This window comes from Apodemus sylvaticus, chromosome 21 (assembly GCF_947179515.1).
Source record: "Apodemus sylvaticus chromosome 21, mApoSyl1.1, whole genome shotgun sequence".
Classification (NCBI taxonomy): domain Eukaryota; kingdom Metazoa; phylum Chordata; class Mammalia; order Rodentia; family Muridae; genus Apodemus; species Apodemus sylvaticus.
In genome coordinates this window covers 45,335,676-45,358,923 of record NC_067492.1, presented here as the reverse complement: position 1 = coordinate 45,358,923, position 23,248 = coordinate 45,335,676, and the positions used below count along the sequence as shown (strand labels likewise).

The window sequence follows — 23,248 nt, the reverse complement described above, 5'->3', positions numbered from 1 at the left end:
CTCTGTCTTTATAAATCTCTTCTTACCATAACTCAGAACCATGCATAGAACATAATTCACAGCCCAACCAAGCATCCAGAGCAGAACATCATACACAGCTTATTGCAAAGGAATCCCTTGTAAGCATCCTGGGGTTGTCATGGAATTGAGGACAAGAAATGAGAACTCAAACAGCACCCAGGTCTCGTGGGTGCGTCTCCCCTGCTTTCTTCTCCCTTACTCGTCACCCTAGAAACTGGCCTGTCCCACTGCAGAGGACACTGCTGGCAACTCCCAGTCTCTACCTCAGTAACTCCTTCAGCTACATTGCAAAGAGAGAGGCTCCTAGCTCTGTCTCTTGGTGCCTAGTCCAGGAAATCCTGAGAAAAGGACTCGGTGAGCAGGCTCTTGGGTTGCACAGGATCATGTTTACTCCTGTTGTTCCATCTAGATAAGAAAGGGTGGAGCAGTTTCAGAAGAACGTACAGTGGTGAACAAAGACCCCCACTATGTGAAGAAGATCATTGAGTTATCAGTACTTAGAATATAACAACTGTACTAAAGTTGTCACTGAAAGCTTATCTCAGCTTTTCAAGATTGCTGCCTTACCTGTTTCCATTTTACAGAGAAGAAAACAGAGGCTCAGAGACATATCTTCCCTAAAGCCCTAGAGCTATCAATTACCAATCTTGGCCAGGCACCTGGGGTTTCCAGTGTTTCCTCCCAGTAGCTCTATTGGGTCTGTTTGCCAGTATGCAGTGAGCTTTCCAAGATCACTACATTTCATACTTCCAAAGGCATTTGGGGGCTGACTGAGGAGATGGCCTAGTGGGTAAACTATGTGCTGCTCCAACTGAAGACCTGAGTTTCAACCTCAGGAACACAGTAGTATCCACTTTTGATACCAGTACTACATCAAGACATGAGACAGAAATAGGAGACACCCCAGAAGGTCTCAGAGAAGCAAGCCTGGTGCATTCACCATATAACAAGAGATCCAAACATGATGGATGACATAGATGAGCAACAGATTACCAATAACCACAGAAGACTCCATGGATCTCATCGGGATCAGCTTGGATGAGCGAACTTATGTGAAGCTGAGAATTGACCCAGAGCTCGGAGGTGGACTACACGCCTGCGTTCACCATTTAAATATGATTCTGGGAGATGTGGGCAAAGCTGTGATGATGACAGAGACTGATGGGAGACATATGAAGAGACAGATAAATCCGCAAAACAGAGCAGCCCTATGCTCTGACAGGGGAGGTGGTGTTGGAAATGAGACGGGGTCACCCTTCCATTGAGAACTGGCTGAGACAGAAGATGGATCCTGTGTAGCAAAGTGGAGTCTTTGCCTCTTAGAGATGTACAGTATACTCACAGAGATGCTCACACGCACTCTGACCCCTCCGCCCTCAAAGTTCATTTGCAAGTATCTTACAAGCTCTCCAGCTAAATGCCATGTTCCCTTCCTCCAGCCCTCCAGCCACTGTGAACGCCTTGAGCTTTGCAGAGTTGGTTTTCCCATTGTTCTTGCAGTTAATTCCAGGTTGTGCTTCTATAAATTGAATTTGATGTTTCCTTTAGAAAAGAAAAAGAAAACAAGAGACACTGCCTCAAACAGAGTGGAAGGCAGTGGTTGGCACCGATCCGGTCCTCTGACCTCCACATGTGTGCTGGGATGCCTGTACCTGGCAGAGAGTGGGGGCAGGGGGAGGAGAGATAGGCAGACAGGGAGAGAGACTGAGGAGGGGGAGACAGTGAGGGATTGAAGAGAGGGGTAAAAATAGTTTTCTTTTTAGAAGTTACTTATCCACCAAGACTAACAAACACTGAGCATGCTCGTATAAATCACCATGCCAAGCATATTGAGTTGAACTGGGTTTGCCTGATGCAGTTCCAGTCTTTTAAAAGCTGCTCCATTGGGTAGATTTTAGATGTAAAATATAAACAACCATTATGCTACCCTGTTCCAATCACTAAAATTTTGAGTCACAATAGTGTCATAAAGGTGTCAGAAGATGAAGATGAGTCCCCCCCACACACACTCACACACATGCACACCCAAACACACATGCACACATGTCCCTGCCCACACATGCACACATGCACACACACACTCACACATCACACATGCACACACATACCCCACAACACACAAAAGCACAAAACCATTAAATTTCTCAACCTTAAAATAATCTGAATACAAAAATTACAATCTCTCCGTAAAGTGAAAATGCTCTAAATCCTGAATAAAGACAATATATAAATAATGCAATATGAACTAGCTTAGCAAATAGCTCATTATTAGAAATATTAGAGATGAACTATTATTGGAAAGAAACTGGCCCACCAAACTTGGGGGTATTACATATTCTTCCACAGAAGTCTACTTATTATCAAGGTCAAAATTCTCTCTCTCTCTCTCTCTCTCTCTCTCTCTCTCTCTCTCTCTCTCTCTCTGTCTGTCTGTCTCTCTCTGCTTTGCTTCATCTCTTCCATAGAAATATGTCTGGAATGGATGCAGCCTTGCCTCATGGTCAGTGTGGTCGGCTTGAGGTTACTGTAAACTTCAGATCTATATATTGTCACTCTTGTGCTCTTTCCAGAAGCACACAGCCCTGATTTCACGACATCTGTCATACTGAATCACACTTTTTAAAAAGGCAGTGGCAGTACAGCTGAAATTCAAATGTAATGAATTCAAATGGGTCAGCAGCTCCCTTCCAGTGACTTTTAACTGCTTTTTGAGGTAGACATTTCTATGCTGGCAAGGTGACCAACTATGCAAAGCTGAGCCTATCGAGGGAAGGCCTGAGTGTCAATGGCCATTCAGTTCAATGAAGCTGAGCTGGTGGAAACCAGTCATGAGGATGGCTGAAATAATTGGTGAGTCTGCACCCTTTGTGAACAGCCCTGGCTTTGAATTCTTCTCTACTCACTTGATATAATTTAGCATGAGTTTTTAGCTGGAATTGTGAATACATTAGGTGGAAATCATGTTTAGGATTGTGTGGCAATTAGTGTTCATTCAAAAACAATGGTCTGACAATAACACAAAGTGTGACTATTTCTTTTTACCCTGATAATGTTTCCTTGACAAGCCTAAGGTGACTGTACCTTTGAGATTATTTGTCAGATCTCCCTTCAGGTTATATGGCCTCACTTCTGTTAAGATGATTCTTGGTTCATGTGATATTTTCAGGAGTGGAGAACAAAGAAGCAACTTTGCCACATTGGCTCAAAGTGTCCCTCTATCCTCCAATTGTAGTGTGTGTGTGAGAGAGACAGACAGAGAGAAAGACAGGCAGAGACAGACAGAGAGATGCAATTCATTCTGGTTTTCAAGTTTACTATTTTAGCTCACATTGGGTAAACTCATAAATTTTAGGACATTAGGCATTGGTCAACTACAGCCAGATACACAAGGGACAGAAAACAGTTAATCTCCTGGTCAAGAAGCAAAAGATAGAGGAAGGGGCTAATTTGAGAGCTTGCCCCCAGAGACCTAAGGCCCTGCCTCCATTTCCCACCATCCTAGAGACCAAGCCTTTCAACACACAGGCCTTTGGGGGACATTCATCACTCAAACTACTCCAGCTGCATGTAGGACCAAACCTTGAAGCCTTCCATCCTCGGCCAACTAATGACTTCCCTACACACTTTCCATTCTGATGTTGGGTCCTTCTGTATCAGGCTACTTTTTACATCTGTATCCACTGTCCCTCTGGATAATCTGGTCCAGGAATGTTGCTACTTGTTTGTTTCTGTGTCTCTGCTCTTCAGTAGCTGACAGGAAACAGCCATTAAAGCAGTGTAGACACAGGGGCACTACCTTTACCAATGCTTTTCTCTGGCACCATTTGGGGAAAGTCCACACTTGTGCCCCTCCTTTCCAACTTTCTAAATTGTTTCCTGTAGGGCTGAGGAGATGGCAAATAAGAGCAGAACACTGGCTGCTCTTCCAGAGAACTTAGGTTTAGCTCCTGGTAACCACACAACAGCTCACGACCATTCATAACTCTAGTTCCAGGGAATCTGATGTCCTCTTCAGTCCTGCATGGGCAGCAGGCACACACGTGATGGATGTGTATTCATGCAGATCAGAGAGAGAGAGAGGGAGAGAGAGAGAGAGAGAGAGAGAGAGAGAGAGAGAGAGAGAGAGAATAAAATAAATTCTTTCCTCCATGTTATGTGAAGGAAATGCCAGTTCTTGACCACTCCCCGTGCAGAGGCACCCACTTTAGTCAACATGGCTTGCCAGAGTGAAGGAAGAGGTTCTGGGAGGCTCTCTCAGCCATTTTTGCCCCTACTGTGACTGTGAAGCATGACAGAACTCACTTCAGAGCAGACTTATTTTGGTTCACAGTCTGAGGGTTTCCAACAATCAGGGCACAGAAGGCATGGAAGAACAGCTTAGTTCATGGCATCAGAAGTGTGTGGTGGGGACAGCACAGGGTAAGGCAGGAACCCGCAGCAGGTATAACCTTCAAAGGTCATCCTCTATGACCTGCCTCTACCAGGGAGGCTCCACAGGTCCCCCAACAAATAGCACTACCAGCTATGGAACAAACAATCAAAGCTGAGGATTCAGATTCACACAGTGACAGTCTTTTATACTGAAGGTAACACGTGCCCTTCTCCTCCTTTTGTGGTCTGAACCACACAGCAGGATCCCTTCTGGGAAGGAAGCATCAAAGTGCTCTCTTGAGGAAAGAACATGATATTTGGGGATGGAGCACCTGTGTTGGTTTGAATAAAAATGGTCCCATAGGCTCACAAGTAGTGGCACTACTGGGATGTGTGGCCTTGTTGGAGGAAGTGTGTTACTAGGGGTGGGCTTTGAGGTCTCAGAAACTCAAACTAGTTCTCTTCTGTTGCCTACCATCCAGATGTAGAATCTCAGCTCCTTCTTCAGTGCCACACCTATCTACAGAATGGGAGATCCCAGCATTCCCAGATTCTGCAGAATAAAAAACACTTTTCGTTTACCTGCTATTTGAGTCTGGGGAATCATTCTTCAGTGAATCATGGACCTTTACACCCCACCAAGTGTGACTTACTCAACTGCTCCAATGTGCTTGATCACATGCAGGTGGGAGGTACATAAGCAGGACTAAGATTTGTTTGGGGATCATCACAGTTTGGCATGCAATGTACAATTAATATTGAATTTTTATTTAAAACTGTAAAAATGTTTCAGTATTACTTTTCTATTTTTCACTATTTATAAAATATCCAGAATCATCTGCCTTGCCACAAAAAATTTTCTCTTGACTTTTCTAGGTAATACAATTTCTATTATTTGAAGTTACTAGTGTTTTTCCCAAGTCAGATATGATGGCACAAATCTGCAATTCCAGCCCCCCACTGCCCCCCAGAGGCAAACACAGACACACACACACACACACACACACACACTCACACACACACACACACACAAGGGGGCTGTCATTTTCATTCCTTTTAGCCTGCACTTTGATTCTTCAGAAGTGTCACTTAAACTGATCTGAAAACAAAACATGTTGGTGGAAATAAATAAGAACTGGGCTGGTTATGAAGTACCCAGTTGGTAGAGTAGTCGCCCAGAGTACATGAAGCACCACGTTTAAATCTCAGCCCTGCATAAACTGCCCTGGATACTTCAGGCCTGTAATCCCAGTACTCAGGAGACAGGAAATGGTCAGAGAGTTCAAGGTCAACCTTAGTGATGTAGCAAGTTGGAGGTCAGCCTGAGATACAAGAGGTGGGGGTGGGGAGGACCAAAGGAAAAGGGAGAGGGAAGGGAGGGGAGAGGGCAGAGCAAAGGGAAGGGAAGGAAGGGAGCTTCCCTGTCAGATAACTGACTGGAAAGCTCCTCTGGGGAGCAATGACTTTTACATGAGGTAATTTTTTACTGCACAGGTTGTGTGCACCTTCACAGTATTTCCTCCACCATAGCTAATCACCATCATTACTGAAATCTCTTGGGTGGCAGAAGACACTCTGTCACTTTTCTTTTGAGGAAACTAGAGAGCACGACAGTCCAGAATCCCGCAGCTCTGGTGACACACATTTGAGGGTGAGGGCAACAGCAATTTAAATATTTATCTCAGTGGTCTAAACACAAAACTCAAAAACAAAATCCAGTACTCTTTCCTTTCCACAGCTTCCCCAAACCTGAATCCTCCAGTTCCCATCCCCAATCCCCATCCAGATCCCAACCCCACACATGCCCCACACCCCACTTCCTCACCTTGTCCACCTGTAATGTCTGTTCTGTTTCTCCTTCTCAGTGAGATTCACTTTCCCACCTCGGCCCCGCCTGTCACAGCCTCTTTGGGACTGTGGACTGTAGCACTGTTATCCCATGTTCTATTGGCTTACGTCCACTTATAAATGAGCATAAGCCATGTTTGTGTTTCTAGGTCTGGGTTACCTCACTGAAGATGATCTTTTCTAGTTCCATCCACTTGCTTGGAGATTTCCTGATGTCATTGTTTTTAACAGCTGAGTGATAGATACTCCATGATGTAAATGTACCACATTTCCTTTATCTGTTCTTCTGTCGAGGAACATCTAGGTTGTGTCCAGTCTCTGGCTATTATGAATGAAGCTGCTGTGAACGTAGTTGAGAAAAATTTCCATGTGGTATACGGTCATCCTTTGGATATATACCCGAGTGGTATAGAGGGAACCTACCCCAACACTGCCTAGAGGGTCAGGAAGCTGAGCCTTGGCTGGCCAAGAACTCTCTCTTTAGACCAGTCTGACCTTGACCTCAAAGAGATGTGCCTGCCTCTTAAAGGTGTGTGCCACTACCTTCTAGCTAATAGTCATTCTTAATGGTTCAAGAATTTTAACTTTTCTAAGAGAAATAGAGGAACATTTAAGTTCTAAGCATGAAGGTTCATGCTAGAGTGCCAAGGACCAGCCCCAGCTTGAAGAGGGGTTCTTGGGAGAAGGGATATCTGGGAACAGCGAAAAGAATGACTTGAGGTCAAATCCTGGATTCAAGCTGACAACCTGTGTTCTGTTCACTATTCTAAGAGATCCCTCTGTTGTCCTGCTTGCTTGCTTGTGTGTGTGTGTGTGTGTGTGTAAATAGATTTCAGAAATTATGTAAAAATTGGTTCCCTATCAGAAGGAATGTGGAAGACTCAGCAGCAGCAAGAGTGTGGCTGGACACACAGAAACAAGCCCACCTAAAAAGACTTCCATTTGCCAAGATATAAGTAGTAGTGATAAGTTGTAATGCAAGAATTTTCCCTAATTTTCTCAATTTTAAAAGTATACCAAGACTTCACTAATGGTCAGGAATTTCCTTAAAACCAACTATTTTAACTTATAGTGTAGACCAAACTAAAGTCCTACAGCCGCTTTAAGGAAATTTGCAAAATGTAGATCACAGAAGAAAGCCTGCAGATGTCAGACTCCAGGCTCTGGTAACTGAGGGATATGTGATTTCATCTATATACAGTGAGACTCTGGCCAACGGCATTGTGCCCAGATGGATAATAGGCAGAATTCCCGTCGTTGCAGGTGATGGCAAATATTTAAACATCAAGCAGAGTCCAAAGTCAGAGAAAACAGCTCTATTACTTAATAGGTCAAATTTGGACAAATTAATCAGTTGAGACTTTTCTCATCTGTGAAATGGAAAACTGCCCGTTGCTACTCAGTAGTTTTCTGCAGATCTACTCATACGAAATGGGTAAAGTTAGTATTTGATTTCAAAAAATGACAATATAGACAGCGCTCATGTGTCTAGTCGGGACTCTTATTTCAATTCTGCTCCATAGTGATTGCACCTCACTTCGACTTTTCTTTCGATAAAGTCTCAGGAATGTAGCAGGTGTTTCTGAAACGTCCCCAGTTCCTACAACTTCCGGAGCACTCTTAGGGCACCTCTAATAGGAGGTAAATTAGAGATACCAGAAATCCTTCTCTAGCTCCTCAACCCTTGCCACGCCCTTTAGGTAACCTAGGTTACAGTCACGCCCTCCTCCATAGCTGACCAATCACAATGCTTTGCGCTGTAGGACAAGGTTAGCTCAACTTGAAACTCAGCGCAAATCATTGGCTGTTAGCCTCTGAAAGGAAAAGGAAGTGGATTTGACTTCTGAAAATGAGTTCCTCTCCCTTGGAGGTTCAGACTGAGTGAGTGAGGAAGTTTTGGGTCGGGACTTCCGGGGGCCCAGACTAGCCTGCCAGAGCAGGAAGCAGAGAGAGGGCTGGTAGGGTACCAGATGCAGCTCAGACCCCGAGTGCCCAGAATCCCCCGGTTACCCCGACTGTCCTCGGGGTCATGATGCAACCGAGATTCTGGGCAGGTGAGGCGCGGTGGCACCGGGTGCATGCGGGTTGGCTGGCAAGGATGCAGCCTGCACCTGCGAGCATCCCGAACGGCCACCACTGCAGCAGCCGCAAGCACAGAGCAACCCGAGATCGTGGCGCCAGCGGCCACTAGATCTTTCCCTATAGGGCGCCTGTGGAGAAGACAACTGAAAAAGAGAACTTGCCAAAGTCTTGATTTAGTTCGTAGACTCGGCAGTTTAAACAAATTTTGTTCCTAAAAATGCCTTAGGGCTTTAATAGAAATAACTGGAGGAGATGGGTCCGACCCCTGCTGGTACTCCTTTACATAGCTGCTCTTCTGGTAGCTGATCCTATTTGTATTGGGCAATTTCAAAAACCGAAGGTAAGAGGGTCCTGCACCGCCACCCTTTCTTAGCTGGTTGACAGTGGGTTTTGTCTGCCTTCTAATGCTTGAGGCCTGAAAAACATTTCATCTTCGGACATTAAACCAACCTGTCTGGTTTTATTTAGCCGCTACCACTGGAGGTAGGTCCGGGTAGAGAAAAAAATTGTTAATGCACCTGCTTACGATGGTGGGCTGCTTACCCAATATCCATCAGCCCCAGAAAGAACTTTATTCTTGAAATCTTGAGATCTGTTATGCAAGTATTGGGCTTGACCAGATCTAACTACCTTGAAACTATATTCTGGGTTTTATAAACTTTTAGTTGACTTGCTGGAACCCAAAGATTCTTGTTAAATTGACATTGCTAGCCGGGCAGTGGTGACACATGCCTTTAATCCCAGCACCTGGGAGGCAGAGGCAGAGGCAGGCAGATTTCAGAGTTTGAGGCCAGCCTGGTGTACAGAGTGAGTTCCAGGACAGCCAGGGCTATATAGAGAAACCCTGTCTCGAAAAAACAAAACAAACAAACAAAAAAGTTGACTTTGCTAATTACCTTTCCCTTCGAAGTGACATGTTTTCTTTCTTTAATGAGATAAAGTCTCATGTAGACCAGGCTGTTCTGGATTTCGCTTTATAGCCTAGAATGATGCTTCTATGTCCACCTTCTCAGTGCTCCGATTACAAGTGTATCCATGATTCTGTTTATTCAACACAGGGATTGAACCCAGGGCTCTGTTCATTTTAGGCAAGCATTCTACCAAATGAGCTTCATTCCAGACCTGAAGTTACTCCTTAATCAAAGCAAAAATTTTACAAGCCTCTCCTGTGTGTACCTTGTATATATATAAAAGAGTAGTATTATATTTTTAAAAAATAATATTTGTTAATAATACCTGAGAATGTTGTGGAGGTCTGAACGTGCACAGCTTGGGGAGTCAGTTCTGCCCTTTCATCATAATGAGTGCAAAGGATTGAGCTGAGGCCATCAGTGTTGGAGACAAGCACCTTACCTGCTGAGGCGTCTCTCTGGCCCACTTTGCTGATGTCAAGTGTACAATCTAGATACCTAACCTATAACTATAATATATCTGTAAAGTGGAAACTTAGAATTAACAATTCATAATAACCAGAAAATACTTTTATTGAGAAACAGTTATTTTGGAAGAGTTATGGCAGACCAGGTAGATGCCCCCCCTTGATTGTGGAAAATATTTTAATTAGTGTGTCTAAACATATTTGTAGGATCTTTTTGTTCATTAAATTTTTGTTTATAATCCATATAGATATTTAAGTGTATTATAATAAGACATTAAATGTTTTCATTTGTTGTGTTTTTATGCAATTTGAGATTTGTCCATCCAAATTTAGGTCTAGCAATCTTAATTTAAATGAAATTTCCTCACTTAATATTCCTCGGAATACAGTAAATAACAGTACAGATGGATGGTGGGATCCTTTTAGTCTACTCTGTCTGCCATAAGAAATCACATAGCCTGGCCTGTGGAGGGGGCTCACCAGGAAAAGCCTTAGGCATGCAAGCCTGACCACCTGATCCATATCTGTAAGCAGTGTGAGTAGTGTCTATGGCAAGATGGAAGATGGAAACAGAACTGCTTATAAGCTCACCAGCCAGATAGTAGAAGCAAGAGAGCCTGCTTCAAGGTGGAAGGAGAGAGCTGACCTCCCCAGTGGTATCCTCAGACTTCTACACCTGCATACCAGCACTCACACACAGAAAAGCACACATTTAATGTGTGTGTGTGTGTGTGTGTGTGTGTGTGTGTTTGTATTATATCAGTCATAAACAGTGCTTCAATGGAAATTCGTGTTTTTACAGTCAGAAAACTATTTTGGAATCGAATATCATGGGGCTGAGTGGGGTTTCACTCTGAGGAAGGTTGTCAGGTTGCAGATGGCTGTGTTCTTGCTCGATCCCCACAGGGCTGAAACACCTCTTTTTGAGATCATTTTCCCTGAGACTATGACCTCATCTCACCTATGTCCCTTCCTGCCAGTCTTATCTCCAAATATGGCCACTTGCATTAGGGGTTTAGTTTCAACATATGAATGAGGAGAGCCCAGCCTAGTTACTAGTGGTCAGACTTGACACAGTGTCCAAAGTTCAAAGAACACTTGAGTTTAAGGACAGAAGGAATAGCAAGGATCCGGCACCAATATTTCACAGGAATTACAGAGAGAGTCAATGAACTAAACACCGGGTGGGGAAGGTTTTAGGGGGAACATTTGAAGTGTCCATACTTGCCACTCTATCTGTCGCTCCTCACAAGTAGGAAGGCCATGGGGGAGCTTAGTGATTTCACTGCAGCTGGAAGGGCCTAAGCCAGAACAGAATTGTTTAAGTAGGAATGTGTGCTAGAAATATAGAATCAGAGAATAAATGAATTTGGAAGATTTTTGACTTTGGAGGAGACTGAGAAATGAGAGGACATAGGTAGAGAGGGCCAGGGGTAAGGGAAGCTTTGAGTTGAGTGGTTTATTTTTGAGGTTAGAGGAATTAACTAGAGCTTATCCCCAAGATAGCTTTAATTTTTTAATGTAACTATTCAGGCATTTAATCCTCTTAGAATATAGAAATGTGTCCTTTTATATTGATGAGTACACTGAGGCAGAGGCAAGTCCCCAGATTGACAATGTGCTAAGAGCTCATACCTGGAGGAGAGACGTGAAACTTTCTTCCTAATGGCACTCTGGGGACACATGGGCTGTGTGCCTGGTTAGCACTCAGCCCCTCACATATAAACAGCAAGCAAGAGTCAATATAAAGAGTAAATAACACACTAGGAATGGGCAAAGATCTTGCAGTGATGTGCTTGTTAAGGAGGGCTCTTTGGTGAGGCAGGGGCTCAGTGTGTGGCTCTGGCTGTCCTGAAGCAGAGCGCAGAGCTCAGTCTGCCTCAGCCTCCAAGGAGTCCAGGACCCTCCCACTTCTCACTTCAGCAGAAGCCGCCGCTCTCACATGCACAGATACATATAATTGTTTAAAAAGTTAATATTTTGTTTTTTAAATTGTTACTAATTATTTGGGAAATAACCAAAGAGTATTACTAATCATTGAAAATTTAAGAAATACAAATATTGATCTTTATAATTTTAATATCAAAATGTAAACAAATGTGGGTTTTGTTTTCTTGTTTGTTCTGTTTTTCAGGTTCTCGTACACAAAGCCATGGTTCATTGCTGGCATATTCGTGCTGATGACCATCCCCGTGTCCATGTGTGGGATCCTTCAACATGTGGCACATTACACACAACCCAAACTTCAAAAACCGATTATAAGGTCAACTCCTAACCTATTGCTAAGACAGTAATAGAATACTGGTATTGACTGACTTAATTCTTAAACAAACATTAAAATTTTTTTATGTTTTACTTTCCATAGAATCCTTTGGATGGTCCCAATATACAGTCTGGATAGTGTACGTATATTTTATTATATTTCATTAAGAATTTTATGGCAAGCTGCGCGTGGTGGCGCATGCCTGTAATCCCAGCACTTGGGAGGCAGAGGCAGGCAGATTTCTGAGTTCGAGGCCAGCCTGGTCTACAGAGTGAGTTCCAGGACAGCCAGGGCTACACAGAGAAACCCTGTCTCGAAAAACCCAAATCTAAAGAATTTTATGGCATTTAAGTATGCCTTCTAGAGAATGCTGAATAAAGTAGTAAGCACACAATATTGGCAAAGACAGATTAACAGTGAATGTTGTTTCACTATTTTAGTTTACTTTTTTGTTTGCTTTTGTTTTGTTTTGTTTTTTGTTTTCAAAACAGTGTTCTGTATAGCCCTGGCTGTCCTGGAACTTACTCTGTAAACCACGCTGGCTTTGAGATCCACCTGCCTCTACCTGAGTACTAGGATTAAAGGTGTACTCAACTAAAACCTGGCTGTTTTGTATTTTTTTGAGGCAGGCCCTCACTATGTAGTTCTGGCTATTTTGGAACTCAGTATGTAGACCAGGTTAACACAGAACTCAGAGAGAGCCTCCTCCCTCTGTCTCCTCTAAGTGCTGGGATTAAATGTGTTCTCCATTACAAATGGCCAAGTTCACATGTTTTTTAATGTTACTAAGAAAGGTAAAATATGATTATGAAGAAAAACGCAAATATCTTAAATATTTTTAGTGTGTAGCTGTTCTCCACGCTCAGTTGCTTACATTTTCAGATTACTGGCTCTTAATCTTTTAATGATTGTAGTATCATTAGTTACCTGCAGCACTAGGTCGCCACAAGGGAATTCCTCCCCATCAGAGCCACCAAAATGTGCTGATGCTCAGGTCCCTCATATAAAATGGGTATCATCATAATATGAACAAGATCCATCTCTCCTATACTTACGGTCATCCGTAGGTGACTTATGACACCTGATAGAATATTGGTGCTTCAAATAGGTAAGAGGATCTCTTTGAGTTCAAGGCCAGTTTGGTCTCTATGGGGTTAGCTGAACCCATGTTTGTAGTTTCTGATAAGAATGCTGATTGGTTGCTATCACATTTGTTAGTCACTAACTTTTATTCATGCCAAAAGAAGAGGAGGATGAAGAAAAATGGTTAGGGGAACTTTCCATAGCAGATACAGCTACTGTGGCAATTAGATACACAAAAAAATGTCTTCAGCCAGATGACGTGGTGCATGCCTTTAATCCCAGCACTCAGGTAGAACTGAGTTGGAGGCCAGTCTGGTCTATTTTGTGAGTTTCAGAACAACCATTGTATGTAGCCTCTGTTTCAAAAAAACACCAAAAAGAAACAATGTCTTCAGTGGCTTTTTCTGTGGTCATGCTTCTTAATTTCAAATTATTTCTGAGAACTCATCTAACTTTTCATTTTACATTCATTATTCATGCCAAATACTTATGTTTTTGTTTAACTGTATCAAAGATGCTTTATTACACTTGAAAGCATGTTTGCAGGACCTGGGCTGTAGCTCAGTGATGGAAGACAGCCTTGCGTTGACTAATCCTCAGTATTATAGTTTGAGTGGAATTGAGTAGAAATGTTATTCTGGCAACTGATCTTCTTCAACATCTTTGCTTCTCCACAGTGGGTGGCTTTGAAATATCCCAAAATAGCAATCTACGTGGACACCTGTAGGGAATGTTACAAAGCTTATGCCATCTATAGCTTCATGATGTTCCTTATCAACTATCTGACAATCCGATTCCCAAACTTGATACTACACCTGGAAGCTAAAGATCAGCAAAACCACCTCCCTCCACTGTGCTGCTGTCCACCATGGGCAATGGGAGAGTAAGTATGGCTTACTCAATAGAAGCAGAATTGCTAAATATCAGTCAGCTCTCTGCTTGGCAGTGTTGTGAACGCAGCCAAAGCAACAGGCACAGTTAGAGAGAGAACGAAATACATTTTATACATGTTGGGAGGGGGTTGGTTTTATTTTTTCATTGCTCACTCGATGAAATGTTTGTCAACGTATGCAGAAGAAATCCTTAGAAGATACTTAGTCATCATCTTCTTTACACTTGGGAATTGGCACCTGCACATCTTGTACATAATCTAGTTAAACAACCTAGATTAGCTGGGAAGACAATATATGACAAGAAACAAAGGCAATTAAAAGCTGTGTTCTCTTCCTGTGTGACAGTAAAGGAAGGTGAGTAAGCCTGTGTCACTTACTGAAAGGCTGGAGAGGTGGCTCTGGGTTAAGACTGCTTGCTGCTCCTGCAAGGTGCCAGGTTAACATCCCAGCCCCAAGGGAGTGACTCTTAGCCACTCAAGCCATCCCTAACCCCAGTGTCGGGGACTCCGGCAGACATGCGTGTGGATGCACACAGAGACATAGACAAGTGCAGGCAGAGCATTCAAACACAAAGTAACATAAATACGCCTTTTTAAAAAAGTGGGGCTAGAAGGATGGCTCAGTGGGTAAGTGCACCGACTGCTCTTCCAGAAGTCCTGCGTTCAATTCCCAGCAACCACATGGTGGCTCACAACCATCTGTAATGGGATCTGATGGCCTCTTCTGGTTTGTCTGACAGCTACAATATACTCATACAAATAAAATAATTTTTTAAAAAAATGTTTTTTATTAAAAAGTGAGGTTTTTTTGGTTAGTTGGTTTTTCTTTTTCTATTTTCGGGGTGGTGTAATATTGGTTGTCCTGGAGTGGCTCTGTAGACCAGGCTGGATTCCAACTCTCAGAGATCCACCTGCCTCTACCTCCTGAGTGCGGTGGTTAAAAGTATGGGCCACTGAAAAGTTTTAAAACAAAATTCTTAAAGCAAAAGTTTAAGATTGCAAGTTCTGCACAAAGAACTTCAGTTCGTTACCTGAGTGCTGTGATAGAAACTGAGAGAAGCCACTTACAGGGAACAGGGTTAGCATTGGCTCTCAGTTTGAGGGTGCAGTCATTAGGGTAAGAAAGTCATCTAGCAGGTACGCCTGCTGTCAAGCAAAGACAACTGCATGATGCCGTCCACTTGTGAGTGCACAAGGGAGCAGTTCATCTGGGCCTCAGGTTTTCTCCTGGAGCTGTTAGTCAGCTTTCCATCACTGGCAAAATCCTGAGATGATAGGGCTTGTTTGACTCACAGATTTGGATCACTTGGGCTGGGATTTGAGGTGATTGTGGTCGGAGTAGTAGATAGGAAACGACCAAGGTCCCATTGTCTTCAGTTTGTTCTGTGTTGCACTATAGTGGAGGTGCGGGAGGGTGAGGTCTTTCAGAGATATAAAGTTCTTAAATAATTACAAAATGGACCTCAGGTTCCCTTGTTGCCATCCGTATTCATACCCTCCTGTCTTTTAGAACAAAGTTGGCAGAACTCAATAGAGTTGATGTCATTTGTCAAAGGGACAAGGGATAGCTGAGATGCTGTTTTCTCTTGTCTTTACAGAACGCTGCTCTTTCGGTGCAAGCTAGGAGTGCTGCAGTACACCGTGGCCAGACCAATCACCACCGTCACTGCCCTGTAAGTGTGACTTGCCTTTCCTTTTTTTTTCATTTTGTCTTCATGCTACACGCCTAGGAATGTAACTCAGTGAATAGTGTTTGTGTTGTATGCACAAAGCTCTGCGTTTAAGCCCCAGCACCACAGAAACCAAGTTCAAGGCAAAGAGTGGTAGCACTTGAAGGTAGAGGGAGGAGAGCTGATGTTTAAGGCCAGCCTGGGTCCTGTCTTTAAGAACCTATTATATGGGAATAACAAGTAGAAAAGTGTTGATTAACAGTGAGAGTCTGGTCTGCTATAAAACCACATGTATAAAAGCTGGCAAATAGTGCAAGAATTACCACAAGATTCTCACCTCTGAGACCATGCTGTAAAACCCTAACAAAAAAACAAAAAACAACCCTCCTTCAGTTGGGTTACTCACACAGATTTATCTTTAGTGTTGTTGTTAATTTAAGAGTTTATTAACACATTGTTTAACTATTGCACACATTTAATTCCAGCACTCAGGAGGCAGAGGCAAGCAGATCTTAAACAGACACAAAAACTAAAGTCAAAATGTGAGGTATAATCAAACCGCCTGGGAATTTTTTCCCTAAAAATCCCAGAATGTCAGTTTCTGTGCTTGTCTGTTAGATGTTGTATTGTGTAACTAACAAAATAAAAGAAAGCCATGTGAAGAAAGCAGTTGAACTCTTTACCTTGTTAGTGAACCAGAATCATTTATGGAAGTAATTTATTTCTTTGCTGTTAGAAATAGGGTGAGCATGTAACTTAGTGCTTGTGGTAAAATGTCCATGGGTGAAAGGGATCTGGCCCTTTAAATATTTACCTCCAAGATAATTTACAGGAAAGAGTGAACTGCAGTCATGTTTATCAATCACGCTTTCCAGAATTAGGAAGATAATGACTATTCTCAGACTTAATGGTTCTCAGTTCATACTTTATAGGCTTTCTAATCCACAGGCTTTCTAAAATAAACTGATGGTAAATTTTAAGCAGTGGTGCAGCGGTCCCTTACATATGTGTTTAGTGCTGGAGGGCTTGCATGGTTAAGAGCTCTTTGGTTTCCATGGCTGCTCACAGCTATCTGCTACCTCCAGTGTTCAATGCTCTTTCAGGCCACAGGGCACTGCGTGCACACCATGCACAGGTATATATGCAGGCAGCATACTCATACACATAAAATAAAAACTCAGTTTCTAAAGGATACACAGTAAGATATGGTTCTGCTTGGTTAGTCATGAAGTTGTCTGATTTTTGCCACTTTTCAGGGCATGTGAAATCCTTGGACTATACCATGAAGGAAACTTTTCTTTCTCCAATCCTTGGACATACCTTGTTATAATAAACAACTTGTCACAACTGGTAAGTGAATAATCATATTCTTAATTGTATTAAATTGGTTTCTGAATTTTTAGTTTCTAAATACTATCAGGCACTATTTCTTTAGAGAAATATTTTTTTTTAATTTTTATATAGAATATGAGGAAGCTTTTATATGTACCTTTATGCAAGGTACATATTAAATAAATATGCTTTCTAAATAAAACCTAATAGAGACCCATTCAGTAAGACGAAAAAGTCTAAATGGCATATGATAGGACAGGAGTTTAAATAAAAATGGAAAAATGTGATGGGCCATGGTGACACACGTCTTTGGTCCCAGCACTTGAGAGGTGGAAGCAGGCAGATTTCTGTGAGCTCAAGGCCAGTCTGCAGAGTGAGTTCCAGGACAGCCAGAGCTGCACAGAGAAATACCATCTCGTTTTTGTTTTTGTTTTTGTTTTTGTTTTTGCTTTCCGGGTTTTTGTTTTCTGAGATAGGGTTTCTCTGTGCAACCCTGACTGTCCTGGAACTTACTCTCTAGACCAGGCTGGCCTAGAACTCAGAAATCCACCTGCCTCTGCCTCCCAAGTGCTGGGATTAAAGGTATGCACTACCACTGCCCAGCAGAAACCCCGTCTCAAAACACCAAAAATAGAAGTTTATAGTGAAGATGAGTGGGACATGTCTCCAGGGCCTTCCTTCCTCATGGTCATCTTCATGATCATAGACCGTTTACTGGCAATGTATTCTAAAGAAATAGAAGTACTTTTGCCTTGGATGTGAAGGACTTTATAACAAACACTCTGAACTAGATGGACATAGTTTCATCTTCCCGTTGGCATTTAGACTGTTACTAAGAGGAAACCCTATGAAACATACACAGAAGTCAGCTACTTTCAGGTCAAAAAGATTGGGCAACAAACTTTGATTCCAATTCATGACAGTTACTGGAAATTAGTTTAGGACTTATGGAACATCTCTAGTGGAGCGTTTGCCTAGCATACACAGCTCTGGTTTGATCCCAGAATGAGGGTAGGCAGTTCATAGGTACTACGAAATGGCTTCATGCTTGGTGTCCCGAGGACTTTTCTTCAGCAGTTCGATACCTAGAATCTAGGGCCTCCTGCATGTTGGGTGGGCACTCTGCCACTGAGCCACAGCTGTAGTGTAGGCGTTTGGATAATATGGACTAATGTACTCCTCTTAAGGAAATGTGTTTGTATGAGGCAGATTTGATGGTCAGAATTGTATTGAAACTGTATTTATTTAGTGTTGACTTATAAACTGCATGATCTGGGCAGTGGTGGTGCATGCCTTTAATTACAGCACTTGGGAGACAGAGACATGAGGTCTCTGTGAATTTAAGGTCTGCCTGGTCTACAAAGTGAGTTCCAGGACAGCCAAGGTTACATAGTGAGACACTGTCTCGAAAATCCAAACTAATTAATTAATTAAATTAAATAAACTGGGTGTGTATGTTGTGTAAATATTATGCAAGAGACTTACTAATAAAAGTACCCAAATCTTTATAAAAGCAGTGGTAGTTTGCGTTTAGAAGCATAACTGATGTCTTTGCTTTTTCTTTTCTTTTTTTTTTTTTTTTTTTGGTTCCATTGTTGTTGTTTTTTTCTTTCCTTGAGTTCCAGGGAAAATGTTACATATCTCTCTCTGGACAAATTTCACTTCTATGCATCGGCAGGAAATATGGAAGGCTGTTTTACTCTAAAACCATTGTGTAATTGGCAGTCATTCTGCCCAGAACATTACCGTAGAGCAGGCTCTGGCTTGGGTTCAGCAGTTCTGTGACCTCTTCCTCCAGCACAGTGTTTGTTGAGTGTTGCTTTTGTTTCTAGTTCGCCCTGTACTGCCTGATTCTATTTTACAAGGCCCTGAAGGAAGAGCTTAAGCCTATAAATCCTGTTGGCAAGTTTCTTTGTGTGAAACTCGTGGTCTTCGTGACTTTTTGGTAAGTATTGCTTTCTCATAAATGATTTTATTTTATCAGTACCAGTAAATAAAGCTATTGAGTAAGAGAGTGTTTGAAGATAATATGAGTATGAGGTAGGAGAAGCTACAGACGAAAGAAGTGTTAGGACAGGAAGTGACCTAAAATGCCATTCTTTACCTCTTTCTTTCTTTCTTTCTTTCTTTCTTTCTTTCTTTCTTTCTTTCTTTCTTTCTTTCTTTCTTTCTTTCTTTCTTTCTTTCTTTCTTTTTTTCTCTCTCTCTCTCTCTCTCTCTCTCCCCCCCTTCCTTCCTTCCTTCCTTCCTTCCTTCCTTCCTTCCTTCCTTCCTTCCTTCCTTTCTTTCTTTCTTTCTTTCTTTCTTTCTTTCTTTCTTTCTTTCTTTCTTTCTTTCTTTCTTTCTTTCTTTCTTTCTTTCTTTCTTTCTTTCTTTCTTTCTTTCTTTCTTTCTTTCTTTCTTTCTTTCTTTTTTTTGGCTTTTTTGGATTTGGTTTTTTTCAAGACAGAGTTTCTCTGTATAGCCCTGGCTGTCCTGGAAGTCACTCTGTAGACCAGACTGGCCTTCAACTCAGAAATCCACCTGCCTCTGCCTCCCAGAATTCTGGGATTACAAGCGTGCGCCACCACTGCCTGGCTCTTTACCTCTTTTAAAAGCTAGTCCTGTGCCAGGAGATGGTGCGCACAACTTTAATATCAGCGCTTGGGAGGTAGAGCCAGCCAGATCTCTGAGTTTGTGGTCAGGTTGGTCAGCTCGGCAAGTTCTAAAGCAACTGTGGTTATATGGAAAAGCCCTATATATGAATGAATGAATGAATGAATGAATGAATGAATGATAAAATCCTAGTAATTAATACATGTGAACACACTTGAGTATCAGACCATTACTTACAGGCTGTTAGAATTTAGAATCTAATAATTTGTACATGGCTTCAAAGCAAAAAAAGGATATTTAAACCAAATGAAGAAGTTGTGAGAATGTGTAATGAAATTCATCTTAGGAAGCTAGTAGAACTAATTCACAAGGCAAGGGAGTCTATTTAATATAAACACAACTTGTTTGGGACTATGCCCTGAAGGCAGGCTAGTATGGAGTCCTAGGGTGTACTCTGAGGCCTTCACTGGTTCTAGGTGCATATTTTCTAATCTTTTCATGTATGATATGCCGTGTTTATTGTGTGAGTGGTGACATATACAGGCCATCTGTGCATGCTGAGCTCAGAGGACAACTTAGGGCTTCAGCCCTTGCCCTTCATTTGAGACAGGGTCTTAGAATTGCTCCTCTGCACACCTCAGGCTTGCTGCCCTGCAGTCTCTTCCCACCTCCCTGATCCCCTCAGGAGCACTAGTGTGTGCTGCCCATGGCCAGCCTTACCTAGGCTGGGGTTCTCACTCGGGTCCTCAGACTCCTGCTGCCAGCGCTTTACCCTCTGACACACCTCCCAGCATGCCCCTGTTGCAGATTTGTAACCACCAGTCATTCCAGGGTTCAGATGTGGCACTGACACTCATTTCCTTGACTCATAGGCAAGGAGTTCTTATTGCCCTTTTGGTGAAAGTGGGAGTTATTTCAGAAAAACGGACCTGGGAATGGCAAGGTGCAGAAGCTGTGGCCACGGGCCTGCAGGTATGTAGAGCCATGTCTCAACTCTGGGAATTGTATTGTTTGTTGAGCCATTTGATGCAGTATTGCCCCTGAACAACATGCAAACAGTGGGACGAGACTGTTGTCCAATTCTGTAGTGCAGGAACCCTAGAGAAGCGAGCTATAGATACTATTATTTTGTTGTTTGTTCACTTCTATCTGCATGATACCTTTCACTCCTTGGGTAGCATTGAGAAATACTTGACTGAGGGATGCAAAAGAAATGTAAATCTTGGCTCATCATGTTTTAAAGAGAAAAAAAGTATTGAAAATGAATTTTTAAGTCTGGAACTTAAAAAAAAATGTCGACACCCTAAATAACTTTTAAACATTTATTAGTTTGGAAAACTAGATTTAACCAAAAGATGCATGATGTTTTTGTTGATGTTTTTTAGGATTTCATCATATCTATTGAGATGTTTTTGGCCGCAATTGCCCATCATTATACTTTCTCCTATAAACCCTATATCCACGAAGGGGAGAAAGGCTCCTGCTTTGAATCCTTCCTCGCAATGTGGGATATTTCGGATGTTAGAGAGGATATTTCCGACCAAGTTAGTCGAGTCGGTAAGTAACAGGCTGAGTGTGTGTGTGTGTGTGTGTGTGTGTGTGTGTGTGTGCGTGTGGGGACCTCAGATGAACCTCTGGTGTGGTTTTCTCAGGAGCTGTTCAGGTTGGGTTGTGGAACAGAGTCTCACTTTCCTAGAGCTCACAGATCTCAGCTAGGATGCTTGGCCGGAGAGCCCCAGAGACCCTCCTTCTCTTACTGTGAGCAATACACAAAACCATGCCCCGCTTGTTATCTGTCAGTAGGATTAAACTCAGTTGCTTCATGTTTGTGGGGCCAGCAATTCACAGATGTCTCCTCAGCCCCAATATGTGGGTTATTATATTTCTCCTGCCATGACCATTCAGTACTTATTTAAGAAATAAAATCATATCATAGCAGTACCATGATGTAGGCTCTTCAAATTAAAGGAGATAGGGGGTAGGGGGAGCTATTTATAGAATCATGTGTGAAAAAATGGTAAAAATAACTTTTGGTTAATAAGGTTCTGTTGTCTTAAAGGGAGGACAATGCGAGGTTATCCAAAAAAATTTTTTTCTGGAGACCAACATCATAAAGAACATTCAAGCCTTCTTTCCTGCTCTTCAGAAGAAACATCTTCTGACTTTTCAAAGCCACCCTCCACAGTGGGCCTATACCAAGGTTTTGGACACAGAGTTACATCACAGAGCCATTTCCCAGAAGAAGAGCAGAAGCTTCTTGTAAGAGGACAAGATAGCACACATGACATCCACAAAACACAACTAAAGCTTGTTGAATCTGATCAATATATCACAATTAATATCCCAGAAGACCAGATGGAGATTCCCGATCTCAGCTTTCAATACCTTATAGAAACAGTTTCCTTACAAGGGTTATTTTCATCAGAGCCTTCTGATAATTCCGTGATTGACATGTTGGAATCACTGCAGGAGCTGTCTGATTCATCCATGGACCCTTAAAGCTGCCACATCGTCCTGTACAGTTTAAATTTTAAGATAGGCTAAAAATAGATAGACATATAACAGTAATATGCACATATATTTGTATATATTTTATATCTCACAAATGATATTTAAATTTCCTAAGCTTTTGCTTTCTTAAACTGTTAGGATATCATATATTCAGACAGTAGGTAACAACTTTAGCAGATGCTCTTGAATTTATCAAACAGACACACATTTAAAAAAAAAATCAATGCTTCATACCACTGCATGAATGTAATGCTCTGGACTGAAAATTTGAATTAATTGAATTTAATCTAATCCTAATCATGTGCCATTTAACTTTACATAATTATACTGCTTTTAAACTCATAAAACTCTTACGTGTCTTATTTTTTTTCCCCTCGAGGCAAGGTTTCTCCTATATATCCATGGTTGCCTTAGAACTTGTTGCAAGATACTTCCTATCCATTCACATTGAGGGAGTTTGAGGCCAGTGATTGGAGGAGGAGGAGGAGGGGCTAGCAGAAGTGAGGGGAGGGCGAGAGAGAGACAGACAGAGAGGGAGGGAGGAGAGAGAGGGAGGGAGGGAGGGAGGGAGGGAGGGAGGGAGAGGAGGGAAGCTTGGGGGAACCACATGAGCAAAGAGTGAGGGAGATGCTTTCAGACATATTTCTGGTGTTTTGGAGAGGTTAGAAATATTGGGATAAGACTTTATCATTGTAAATTGGCATTATGTAATTGGGAGTTTTATATACATAAATATATTTGGTTAACTATTCAAGTTTAAGAGTCATGCTTTACTAGATACTTGGAAGGAGTGGGTCCTGGGCAGGAGCGAGGGACTCTGCCATTTACAGAGTCTATGGAGGAGAGGAAACACAGCTGGGATGCTGTGAGAGTTAGCTGGAAGACATTGGCTTAGTGGTGAGAGCTGACCTGAAGGAGACACGCCGGCACTTGGTGCAGAGGCCTGGCGGGACAGCACTCTTTCTTAATTATTAGCCACTACAAGAACTCACTTTGTAGACCAGGCTGGCCTAAAACTCAGGTCTGCCTCCCACATGCTGGGATTAAAGGTATGCACCACCAGTATCTAGTTGTGTTTTACTCTTTAAGCAGATTCTTAATATGTGGGGCAAGTGAAACCATGTCACCAGACAGAAAAAGTGGTAAGAACGAGCAGATTAAGAACCCTGACAATTCTCATAATTTAGACCAGTAGGTACTTG

The 23,248-nt window shown here is 42.3% G+C and overlaps 2 protein-coding genes and 1 pseudogene across 3 annotated transcripts in view; 2 read left to right on the top strand and 1 right to left on the bottom strand.

The window, feature by feature from the left end:
- LOC127672155 (transmembrane protein 184C-like) overlaps window positions 1-23,248 on the top strand; it is a 250,674-nt gene that overhangs the window by 28,402 nt on the left and 199,024 nt on the right. Inside the window, exon 1 of one of the 2 annotated variants that reach the window (XM_052167387.1) lies at window positions 8,672-8,805. The exons of the other annotated variant lie outside the window; for it this stretch is intronic. The gene's annotated coding sequence lies outside the window, so the exon portion shown is untranslated. Of the gene's footprint in view, window positions 1-8,671; window positions 8,806-23,248 lie in introns of those variants that run through there. 2 annotated transcript variants of the gene reach the window in all.
- LOC127672158 (protein arginine N-methyltransferase 9-like) overlaps window positions 1-23,248 on the bottom strand; it is a 231,974-nt pseudogene that overhangs the window by 166,357 nt on the left and 42,369 nt on the right.
- Window positions 999-22,565, top strand: LOC127672076 (transmembrane protein 184C-like). The gene is made up of 11 exons (XM_052167288.1): window positions 999-1,163; window positions 8,203-8,294; window positions 11,835-11,963; window positions 12,066-12,102; window positions 13,724-13,929; window positions 15,537-15,611; window positions 16,865-16,958; window positions 18,773-18,885; window positions 20,408-20,507; window positions 20,921-21,092; window positions 21,595-22,565. Exons 1-11 carry the CDS (start codon window positions 999-1,001, stop codon window positions 22,032-22,034), a joined length of 1,623 nt encoding a protein of 540 aa, XP_052023248.1. The 3' UTR covers window positions 22,035-22,565.

Excerpts from the sequence above, each read along its gene's own strand:
- LOC127672076 (XM_052167288.1), top strand. The coding sequence starts at position 999 with ATGAGCAACAGATTACCAATAACCACAGAAGACTCCATGGATCTCATC. Across the intron at positions 1,164-8,202 it reads TGGGAGATGTGGGCAAAGCT|GGTACCAGATGCAGCTCAGA; the intron begins GTGATGATGACA and ends GAGGGCTGGTAG. Across the intron at positions 16,959-18,772 it reads TAAACAACTTGTCACAACTG|TTCGCCCTGTACTGCCTGAT; the intron begins GTAAGTGAATAA and ends TTTTGTTTCTAG.